We start from the raw sequence: 12,362 nt of genomic DNA, 5'->3' as shown, positions 1-12,362 counted from the left end.
AAAATACCACCTCCTTATTTTCAAGTTTAGAAAGGTGCATACCTTTGAAAGCAACAGAATTTAAGTCCAACATGGCACTTTCAGAAAATGGCATCAAAGGTTGCACTATAAATCTTTCTTATTCTCCAGTCACTGGACATTTAAGAGCAAAGATATTGATGGGTTCTTTCTCTCCTTTTCTTCTTCCTTGTAGCAGATGTATGATTCATGGATTGTCCTTTAGTGGTCTCCATTTTCATCTTATTGCTTTTTCTTTGCTTCTGCTTTCTGACAGCTCTGAAAAACAAGGTGCTAAATTATTTTGGAGAATGAGCACAGTGAATTATGTAATTATGTTGAAGTTTAATTAACTAGCTAACCAAATAAGAAAACAGAAGGGAAAGAATTTACTGTATTATAAGTATAAATCCTCAGAATCCTAACCACAGTAACAAGGAGATAGAGTCCTGACCAAGCAAAATGTTTTAGAGAAGAAATTTCTTTGAAAGATGGTTACTACAGATTTAGAACAATCTATTCAGGACGAATACACCACAGAGGTAAATAGTCAAGCCAATGAGTTGGGAGGGTTTTTTTTTTTTTTCCCCTTGTACATCTGTACTGCTCAACTCAGCACTTCTATCTCCAAATCCCTGAATTACATATTTCAGAAAAAGACCGATACACTGACAGTTAGCAATGGTAGAAGAATGCTGCAGCTCTGAAAAGGCTTACAGAAGCTCATCTTATAGTCTTAATTTTCCTTTCCTCAGTATCCTAAAAGCCTGACAAGTGCCATACAGGAAGTCCACATTTAGTGGTCTCTTGAAGACTAGCTTCAAAATGAATAAGCTGAAAGTCAATCTCTAAAAAATATTAAATCATACCAGAAAACAAAAACAGATCCTTTGTTTCAGGTGCTCTCTGAACTAAGTTACAGGCAATCTATAGCTGAGAAAGATTACTGGTCTGTTCATTCACTTTCTCCAAGCTAGCAGAATCATGCCATTTATTATATCATGAACAAAGGGGTGGGCTGGGGCTGCCAGCACTGGGAAACCTGGAAACTTCCAAGGCTGCCCAGCAATATCAACTGTTAGACTCCTTCTTATAAACCACCACAAGTCCTAGGGGAAAGCTTCTTCTTGATCTTCCCAGGACCAAAATCTGGGAAAGCAGCTTCATATACAGTCTATAATCTCCTAGTGGACAAACCCAGCCTCTCTTTTGGTTCCCTCAGTATACATGTTAAGTGTTGGGATTACGAACATGAATGGGCACACCTGACTTCAAGGAGCTGGGAGACAGACAAGACAGACAGACATCACCCTTCCCTTTCCTTCTCCTCACTTTTTCTTTTTTAGGGAAAGAAACTGAGGCTAAGAAATCATCTATGAGGAAGTGGCAGAACCAGCATGATTCAGGGAACTGTGCTCTTAATTTTACCTTGATACTACATACACTACTATAAATTATTCAGGTATATAAAATGCTCAGCATATAGTAACTCCTAAATAAATACTAGCTATTATTAGTAGCTCCACATGACTACTATTCAGAATTTTGCTTGGTAATTTAATATTTTTCCAAAGTGTTTAGATTTTGCACTAGGGTATCTTTTAAGTTCAAAATAAAACAAAACAGTCATCATCGTTCTGTTTTGTGCATGTTATAAAAGTCTCCTTTTTTTCTAGCCATTTATTTTAAAGTAGGAAAATGTCCTGGAAAGTGATGATTTAGCAAATGTGATGACGTATAATCTCTTGATGGCAAAATCAATGATGTTATTATGCATGCCTGTATACAAAATTCAAACAAATTTTCTTTGGCTTATCCACTGATAAGAACTAAACATGAACCAGATTTCACTAGAAGATATGGTAAACAAAAACAGAAAGAAAATACTCATTTGTAATATGAATAAACAAAATGTTCCAGAGGTAGAGTCTTTAAACAGTGATAAACTGAGTATAAATCAACTGGCTGTTTTATTTTGCCTTAAAATTAAATTGACCTGGTATTGATATTTGTCCTCTAAATTACAAGTATTTATGTGACTGATAAAACGAGCTCTAACCACAAGAGGGAGCCAGCATCATTCTAGTTCATAACCAAACGAAAACACTAAGGAAAACTAAAGTAACATAAGACGACTATGAAACATACAAGATGAAAAGACCTTTTATGCCATATAGGCTAAAAAAAAAAAGCATAAAAATTATTTTTTACTATTGTAAAAAGTTCATGCCTTGTCAATTCATTGTAAAAACTTTTTGAAAGCAATATCTGAAAATAACCATTAACAATTTAGGTGTCTTCTCTGAGAGAAGGTGATATTATTCAAGAATTATCAGGTATACCACATCCTAAAAGATTTGGTCTTAAATTAAAATGGATAAAATCTAGTACTGAAAGATACTACATGATTTTCCTCAATGAAAACAATATATTACTAACAAATAGACTAGTCAGAGCTATTTAAGAACCAAGGAAGAGCCTACAGTGTATTACCAAAATGCAAATTCAGTTTCCATGTATCATAAAATCACAGGATCAAAGGCTGAGCATGATACCAACTCCTGTTTGCAACTAGAATTAAACTGTAAATAGTAAAACACCCCTAGATCACCCCTACTTTATGAGATTGTATTCTATTCTTAAAGGTTTATAAGGAGAAGTATTTTCTAAGACTCAATATACCTCTTTAATTAATTTTTATAATACCACTTCTACCCTTTATTACTTAGTGGGAATAATTATTTAAATTTATTTAAATTATTTAATAAATAAATAAATAAAATTATTTAAATTATTTAAAGTAGATTCAATATGGGCTTCCCTAGTGGCTCCAATGGTAAAGAATCTGCTTGCAATGCAAGTGACTCAGGTTTGACCCCTGGGTTGGGAAGATCCCTTGGAGAAAGAAATGGCCACCCACTCCAGTATTCTTGCCTAGAGAATTCCATGGACAGAGGAGCCTGGCAGGCTACAGTCCATGGGGTCGCAAAGAGTCAGACACGACTAAGTTACTGACACTCTCATTTTCACTTTTCAGTGGAAAAGGTAGTTTAAATAGTAGGCAGAATTCAAATGGCTGGGCTTTAATGGAAAAAAATTTCTACTGACCAAAAAAATAAAAACAGATGGAAAAGAATACAATCGTAAGTAGTTAGAAAAGCATCAAGTATTCAGGTTGGTACAAAAGTAATTGTTTTGGACCATGAATTTTAAATTATTATAGCTAGACTCAAACACATCTTTATTAATCAAAATAGGAACCATTACAATCAACACATATTTGCCAGTGAGAAATAAGTTTGTTTATCCCTGTAGCATAAAAATCTGTGCTTCAGGATTTGACCAACTCTTGGAAAGCGTTTTCTGCTGCCTGCTGGTTGTGGAAGCATTTTCCCTGCAAAAAGTTGTTGAGATGCTTGAAGATGTGGTAGTTGGTTGGTGAGAGGTCAGGTGAATATGGTGGAAGAGGCAAAACTTTGTAGTCCAATTCATTCAACTTTTGAAGCAGCTGTGTGACGCGGTCAGGCGATGTTGTGGAGAACTGGGCCCATTCTGTTAACCAATACTGACTGCAGGCATTGCAATTTTTGGTGCATCTCATCGATTTGCTGAGCATACTTCTCAGATGTAATGGTGTCAGCAGGCTTCAGAGAGCTGTAGTGGATCAGACAGGTAGCAGACCACCAAACAGTGACCATGACCTTTTATGGTATTAGTTTGGCCTTGGGAAGTGCACTGGAGTTTGTCCTTGGTCCAACCACTGAGCTGGTCATTGACAGCTGTCATATAAAATCTACTTTTCATCACGCATTACAATCCAATCAAGAAATGCTACACAGAATAAGAGAAACTGCTGCTGCTAAGTCGCATCGGTCATGTCCAACTCTGTGCAACCCCATAGACAGCAGCCCACCAGGCTCCCCCATCCCTGGGATTCTCCAGGCAAGAACACTGGAGTGGGTTGCCATTTCCTTCTCCAATGCATGAAAGTGAAAAGTGAAAGTGAAGTCGCTCAGTGGTGTCCGACTCTTAGCGACCCCATGGACTGCAGCCTACCAGGCTCCTCCAGCCACGGGATTTTCCAGGCAAGAGTACTGGAGTGGGTCACCAGTGCCTTCTCCGAGAATAAGAGATGACACTTCAAAACAATTACTTTTTTTATTTTTTGTCAGCTCATGAAGCAACCATTTATTGAGCTTTTTCACCTTTCCAATTTGCTTGAAATGTCAAACGACCATAGGATGGTCAATGTTGAGTTCTTCAGCAACTTCTCTGTAAGGGGATCAGCTTCAATGATGGCTCTCAATTGGTCGTTGTCAACTTCCTATGACCAGCTGTATTACACTCCTCATCTTCAAGGCTCTTGTCTCCTTTACAAAACTTCTTGAACCACCACTGCACTGTATGTATGCTAGCAGTTTCTGGGTCAAATGCATTGTTGATGTTGTGAGTTGTCTCTGCTGCTTTACAACCCATTTTGACCTCGAATAAAAGAATTGCTCAAATTTGTTTTTTTGTCTAATATCATTTCTATAGTCTAAAATAAATACAAAATAAACAATAACTCATTAGCAAAAAAGAAAAGAAATGTGCATTAAAAGGATGTATAAAGTAACATCTATTTAAGAATGTATTTCAGTATCAAATGGCAAAATTCAACAATGCAAGACCGCAATTACTTCTGCACCAACCTAACACTTCTAATACTAAAAGATGTTTTTTTATCACAAGTTATATGATTGCTCAAAATTTTTATCCTGATCTCAATTTTAATGTAATATTAAACTTAGCTATCTGGTTTTCACATCAGCAAAACAAGAGAACTCAATCAATACATGTCATCCCTTTAGTTTAAAAAGAAAAAAATGTAATCACAAGTCAGCCCATTTGAAATACCAATAATATTTCTAAATCAACTACTGTCATTGGTATAATGTTGCTCTGAATTGTAACTACTATATTACATACACATACAGGAAAGTTAGTCAGTCATTTTCTACCTTATATTTTGGTTATTTACTGGTCTTGCCTGTAAAATCTTAAGCTCTCTGACTCACCTTGATACCCTTCCTCCCCATCTATGCAAACAATGCCTGACACTGAAAGCAACAATTAATTTAGCACTTATGGGTCCTTCAGGTATTGCACACTTTTGTGGACTGTTCTGTACACAAGAAAAATTTTTTCTAGTAAATAAAGGAATTCAACTAACTTGTTAACTTTCTTAGATGTAGAGATGTTAGGACAAGCACTCCGTTTATGATCTAATTCACCACAAATAAAGCAGCCGTCTTTAGGGCCCTTGCAAGAATGATCTGGAAGAGCACAGTGATTGCAAATGCTACAGTGGATCCAGGCTGTAAAATAAAAAATTAGGTTTTAGAAGAGGTTCATTTAATAGAATTTTTCATTAGATTAATCTTTATGATGACTAAGTATGAATAGTGTTTACTTCAAATATTGTGATCGCTTTGCCTAGCTAATTATAGTTTGGCTAAAGAGGCCAAGGTTAAGAGATTGGAATCCCACATAAACCAGCTAACTTCTTTCTGATACGTGGCAACAAATTCCACCCTTCTGCAATGAGTCACAAACCACTGATACAATGGGGACTGGCTGAACAATACAAAATCCTACTAAAACAAGCCAAACCAAACAAGGTTAAGTCATCTCTCTCTCTGAAGAAGAGAAAGTTCATTTTAATAAGTGTAAAAATTAAAAAGAAAGTAAATTAATGTAAGTCTCTATATTAATTTTTTTCTTTTGTCAATACAGTTAAATAAAAATTCTATTTAGATGAAGAAAAACCCAAATGTTTTCATAGGATCTCAAACACTAAGTCTAAATACTTACAAGGCTTTACACACTTTTTGCAGAGAAAGCAATGGTTCCATTTCCTGCCATCCTACAAAAACAATTTTTAAATTATGATTAATTTGTCATTAAGAATCAAGTCTGATAATTAAAAATTAAAATGGCTTATTAAAAGCTATGTAAATTATTCATTCCTTATTTCTCACTTTCCTGAGCTTTACAATTAAATACTTTGATTTTAATTTATGCATTTCTCCACTCAACTCAAATGCCCCAGATTCCTTAACACTAAAACTGGGGGATTTATTTAAATGATCTTGAAAGTCCACTCCAGATAAATCAACCCAAACTGCATGAAGAAGGACTCAAAGAAAATTTCAAGAGAATTAATGACTCATAGTTTTTATAGTCTATCTGTCATAATCCTTAATAACGTTCATATTTGAGAAAATGTAATTTAGAAGGATGGAGGTTACTATCTAGGTAATTTAAAAACTATGAAATAAAACATACCTTAAAAAGTACATGAAATGCATACATCCAGTTTAGTGAGTATTATAAAGTGAACACTGAAGAACCCAATAAGTCAAGAGACAGAATACCATCAGTCCCCTAGACACTTCCCCAAATGCCCCTTTCTAGTCCAGCATTCCTCCTTCCGCACTGAGAAGCACCTATCCTAGCTTTTCTGATGCTCACTTCCTTGTTTTTATCTTTTCCATTTATGTGTGCATCTCTAAATTAAAAAAATTGTTTCTTTTTTTTCCTCATTTTGTAATTTGTATCATTTGGGCATAATTTTTTTTTAATGAAGAATACAGACACTTTCTAAACTAATTGGAAATAAATATAATCAATGCTACCATAGTAAAAAACCAGTATAACCAGTAATACAATTATAAAGTTATAAAAAATGTACTTTCCAATAGTTATAAAAATATAGCCTTTCCTTTAGAGAATAGTATGTGCTTATCAGCCAACTAAACTTCACATGTTCTTTCTGACCGGATTTAGTTAAAATAACAGAATATCCCAAGGGTGATCCTGCCTCCCTAACAATGTCACTAGGAAGCGTGTCCTCTGCAGTCCCTCCCCACCCATGAAAAGCCCTGTCTACTAGTGCTGTGTGAGGAGTAAATGACTCAGTCCATGTACAGCACTTAAGACAGGGCCTGGCACATAAAAAGTCCTGTTATTAACTGCTGCTTCATCAGAACAGTGATTGGTATCTAATAATTCAATGCCTTATTTGAAACAATTTTGCCCTCAACAAAATTTAGTCCTCATTTAGTGCCTTATTTGAAACACTAATAATTTTAGCAGTCACACAGTACCATATAAAAATAACTCAAAGATTATTAATGATAATGAAGGCAACTAAATATTTTTAAAAGCCTGCAGTACTTTATGATTAGAGAAAGGTACTGTATTAAAATATAATTAATAAACAATAATTCACTAACTTGTTGTTGTTCAATTGCTAAGCCGTGCCCAGTGCTTTGCGATCCCATGGACTGCAGGCTCCTCTGTTCTCCACTATCTCTCAGAGTTTGCTCAAATTCATGTCCATTGAGTTGGTGATGCTATACAAGCATGTCATTCTCTGCTGCCTCCTTCTCCTTTTGCCTTCTATCTTTCCCAAGCATCACGGTCTTTTCCAATGAATCAGCTCTTTGCATTAGGTGGCCAAAGTATTGGAGCTTCAGCAACAGACTTTTCAATGAATATTCAGGGTTGATTTCCTTAGGATTGACTGATTTGATCTCCTTGCTGGTCAAGGAACTCTCAAGAGTCTTCTCCAACACTACTATTCAAAAGCATCAGTCTTTGAAGCTCAGCTTTCTTTATGATTCAACATTCACACCCGTACATGACTACTGAAAAAACCATAGCTTTGACTATACGGACTTTGTCAGCAAAGGGATGTCTTTGCTTTTTATTATGCTATTTAGGTTTATCATAGCTTTCCTTCCAAGGAGCAAATGTCTTTTAATTTCATGGCTGCAGTCACCATCTGCAGTGATTTTGGAGCCCAAGAAAATAAAATCCGTCACTGCTTCTACTTTTTCCCAATCTATTTGCCATGAAGTGATGGGACTGGATTTCATGATCTTAGATTTTTGAATGTTGAGTTTCAAGCCAGTTTTTTCACTCTCCTCTTTAGAGGCTCTTTAGTCCCTCTTCACTTTCTGCCATTAGAGTAGTATCATGTGCATATCTGAGGCTGTTGATATTTCCCTTGGCAATCTTGATTCTAGCTTGTGAGTCATCCAGCTTAGCATTTCACATGATGTACTCTGCCTATAAGTTAAATAAGCAGTGTGACAATATACAGTCTTGATGTACTCCTTTCCCAATTTTGAACCAGTCCATTGTTCCATATTAAGTTCTAACCGTTGCTTCTTGACCCGCATACAGGTTCCTTAGGAGACATATAAAGTGGTCTTGCATCTCTTTAAGAATTTCCCACAGTTTGTTGTGATCCACACAGTCAAAGGCTTTAGCATAATCAATGAAGCAGAAGTAGATGTTTCTCTGGAATTCTCTTGCTTTCTCCATGACCCAATGAATATTGGCAATTTGATCTCTGGTTCTTCTGGCTTTTCTCAACCCGGCTTGCACATCTGGAAATTCTTGGTTCACATATTGCCGAAGCCTAGCTTGAAGGATTTTGAGCATAACCTTGCTAGCATGCGAAATGAACACAACTGTATAGTAGTTTGAACATTCTTTGGCATTAATACAGTAATATGAATTATAATATTAAAAAAATAGCATTAAGCAAATGTAATGAAACTAGTGAACTAAAATAAAACTAACATATTTGAGTAAAAACACATTCTAAAGAAAACTATACCTTGGATGTACAAGAATTACAGTGTTCACAGTGTTGATTCTCTAGAGAAACATATCGTTGACACAGTGGGCAAAATCTAAGGAGAAAAGAAAGACTCGATGAAATGAGCTGCATATATTTATACCTATTGAGATTCACAAGGTAGATAAAAGTTCACAAGGCATGTTACAAAAACTCGGTATAATTCAAATTAAATTCAATACAACATTTTAGGCCACATTTAACAATAATAAAAGTACTACATGAGTCAATATGAAAGGCATTTTTGTGTCAGATATATGGAACTTCATTTTCAGTGACTCATGTATTTCAAGGTCCCTCTATGATCCTACCTGTACCCTTCTTCAATAGGAAGGATTATTTTGTTAGGTGGGATATTCGTGAAAATACGCACAGGAGACTGTTTCCGTCCCGTCTTTCCATGTTTATAAAGTGCATGATTATCATAATCTACCTAGAAAGTAAAAAAAAAAAAAATTAAAATAAAAATTCCTCAACTGAGTCAACATTTGTTAAGACTCTTTAACCAATAAGTGAACAAACTGATGCCAAGATACAAATTAAATCAGAGCATTTGACAATAAGTTCTTAAAAGCAAGAATTTATTTATTAGTCAACAGATTCAGAGAGGACTCCATGAGAGTAAAATTTTATTATAAAAAAGTTAAAATTTGTTATGACAAATTCATTTTACCTGGGATTAAGAGAAGAACTCTAATCTTGTATCCAACGCAACAGACTCTGCAAGAAGTGCTATTACATAATTAAGAATTTAGCTTTGGGGGTTAAAAAATTCCACCTTTGATGGTCTGTGCCAGCTTGGTTAGGGTTTTTCAGGCTGCATTCACTGCATGTCAGTTTTCAGCTCCCTGAAGCTCAGTGCCACCTTGGTTTGGCCCTCCACCGTCACTTTCTGACAGAGCCAGGTCGAGGCCAGGCAGTGGCTCTGCCGCTCACTTGTTATATGACTGCAGGCAAGCCTGCATCATTTTCATCTGGAAAAGGAGGTTACTAACACTTACCTTAGAGTTGCTGTGAAAGTTAAATGAGCCAGTGTATGTAAAACACTGAATTCAGGACCTGGCATAAGTTGGCGATAGAAGGATGGAGACACAGAGGGAAATCAACTACAGTTCTCCCCACAATGACTACTTCAAGCATTCACCTCTCTCCTTAATATCCCTAACTCAACTTTCCCTTTCTACAGATTATCTGGAAAGTAAACTGAAACCAACAAGCATGATTCCTATCAGCTTCTGGCTCCCGTCTCCTCCTCCAGCCTATCAACCATAAACATTCTCAGTTTGGTTTTAAAACTGCCGTGAATTCCACCTAGCCACTAAGTCCATCTTTCTTCAGATCATTAACTCTCAAAGTGTGGTGTCTGGATCAGCAATATCAGCATCACCTGGGATCATGTTAGAAATGCAATTTCTTGTCCCACCTAGGACCTAAAAACACAAACTCTGGGGGTGGGGCTTAGCAATCTGTATTTTTAACAAGCCCTCTTCACACACTAAAGTTTGAGAAACACTGCTTTAGATCACCCACAAGAGTATTATGAGATTTTTATAAGATAGATCCCAACTTTCAAGTAATAAATTGCATAGATTCTACATAAGATTACACTTAAGAATTTACAACAGAACTAACTCACAAGCTAGCTATTTAATGAGAGAACTGCAAAAATATAAGGCATAAGGCATCTCAGAAATTCCTGTCAAAGTGTCCAAAACTTTGGCCACCTGATGTGAAGAACTGACTCACTGGAAAAGACCCTTATGGCCTGATGCTGGGAAAGATTGAAGGCAGGAGGAAAAGGGGACGACAGAGGATGAGATGGTTGGATGGCATCACCGACTCAATGGACATGAGTTTGAGCAAGCTCTGGAAGATAGTGAAGGACAGGGAAGCCTGGCGTGCTACAGTCTATGGGGTCGCAGAGTCAGACACGACTGAGCGACTGAACTGACTGAACTGGAGGCACTGAGCACAATGGAAAGAGAGGCCTTTAATGGGAGACTCCTAGGTTCTCCCATGGCCGTAGCACTGCTGGCTAGATGTACAGGGGAACAAATCTAGGAAGACTGATTAACAAGCTTCAGCAGTGGGGGGAAAGAAAAGTACAAGGTGAGGAGACCCAACTAAATGAGAGACAGTGAGGAAAAAAGCCCTAGGGTGTTCTGCATGGTGAGCATACACAGGTCAGCGTAGTGAGTCCATAGTCTAGAGTAAGCATGTAAGAGTAGGTGTGGGCCTACAGCTGGATTGCTCAGGAGTATAACAACTACAGTATCATTAACAAGGAAAGGAGAAGAGGTTAGATCACTTTCAAAGCTCTGCATTCAGTTGCTACATTTTAAGAGAGACATTAATAAAGCCAGTTCATTTCTACTGAAAGTAATGAGGATAAATAGGACTTACAGTTTTACAGACTGGGGGTGTTTATTCAGAAAAGAGAAGACTGGGAGGATCTGATGGCTATTTTATAACTGAAGGAGTGTCATGTGGAATAGAAATTAGACTTCTCCTTCATTGCTTTGGAAAAGAGAAGTAGGACCAATGGTTAGAAGTTAATAGGGAGCATATTTTATCTCCATATGAGAAAATTTTCTAATGATTAGAGCTATTAAATAAATTGAGTTGCCTTGTAAGGCTGTAGGACTTTGCTCACTGAAAGCATTCAAGTGAGGCTAGATGGCTGCTTGTCATGAATTTAGTGGAGAGGATTATTATATTGGGAAGTTAGCCTATGCTAAGGCTATGCTTGTTTCCAACTTTAAAATTCTATGAATATATGTTACCTATTAGAGGCTAAGACACAAAAGCAGACTTTACTTCAATCACCTTAAAACAGTACTTTAAGTAGTTTTCTTTTAAAATGGTTTAAATTCATAATTTTTCCCTAACGCACTTCCTCAATGTACTCAATAAATATATGGCACCTCATTAAATCCAACAAAGATATTCTGAACATTTATGAGTGTCATAAGAAAAAAAATTCTTTCCAAGAGAATCTTATGAAGATTTTCAAATGCTGGAAAAGAGCATCTTAGAAAGACTTTAAGTAAATGGAATACTCCATGCAATAGAATAGATAGCAGATGGAAGAGAGGGGGGAAAAGAACAATTTCTTTATGATTACCCAAGGAGTCAGAGAATGTGTGTGTCAGGAAGGTGGTTGATTACTTGATTTTGCATAACCTAATTGAGATTATTATTATTTTTAAATGTGGGTTTGTTGTGCTAATTAACTATAAACATATGGTATGTAAAATGCATGCTGCTAGGGTAAATTAATGTACCTCTAACATACATCCATATTTCATAGCTTCATCCACACAAATAAACCTCCTATGGAAGTGCTGTAAAGCAAACACAATTTTGCAAATTGCATATCACTAGTGGTAGAGCTGATACACCATTTTCCCATCATTATCCCTGACATTTCACTCACAATGATGATGAGAGGCATTTTCAAATAGAAAATTTCTCCCATGGAACTGATTAATGTGATGAAGTACTGTATAGAAATGAGGGAAAGTACAAAATATCTGCAATTCCTAACTTTTAATTTTATCTATAAGCAAATGTCTTCTGCAACACAAGACTGAAACTAGTTCTATGGAAACCAAGACATTCAAGTCGACAATTACTCTGCACCTACTATGCTTGAAATGTCATGCTGGGAAAT

At 36.3% G+C, this 12,362-nt stretch overlaps 1 protein-coding gene across 1 annotated transcript in view; it reads right to left on the bottom strand.

The window, feature by feature from the left end:
- Positions 1 to 6: 6 nt before the first annotated feature.
- Positions 7 to 12,362, bottom strand: part of ZCCHC4 (zinc finger, CCHC domain containing 4) — a 50,724-nt gene continuing 38,368 nt past the window's right edge. Inside the window, exons 9-13 of the mRNA XM_010839921.1 lie at positions 9,001 to 9,122; positions 8,669 to 8,744; positions 5,851 to 5,902; positions 5,210 to 5,354; positions 7 to 276 (exon numbers count right to left, since the gene is read on the bottom strand). Coding sequence (XP_010838223.1) covers positions 141 to 276; positions 5,210 to 5,354; positions 5,851 to 5,902; positions 8,669 to 8,744; positions 9,001 to 9,122 — 531 coding nt within the window. The 3' untranslated portion in view covers positions 7 to 140. The remainder of the gene's footprint in view (positions 277 to 5,209; positions 5,355 to 5,850; positions 5,903 to 8,668; positions 8,745 to 9,000; positions 9,123 to 12,362) is intronic.

Source organism: Bison bison, unplaced genomic scaffold, assembly GCF_000754665.1.
Source record: "Bison bison bison isolate TAMUID 2011002044 unplaced genomic scaffold, Bison_UMD1.0 scf7180017864136, whole genome shotgun sequence".
In the NCBI taxonomy this organism is placed as follows: domain Eukaryota; kingdom Metazoa; phylum Chordata; class Mammalia; order Artiodactyla; family Bovidae; genus Bison; species Bison bison.
This window is presented reverse-complemented; position numbering and strand designations above follow the sequence as displayed.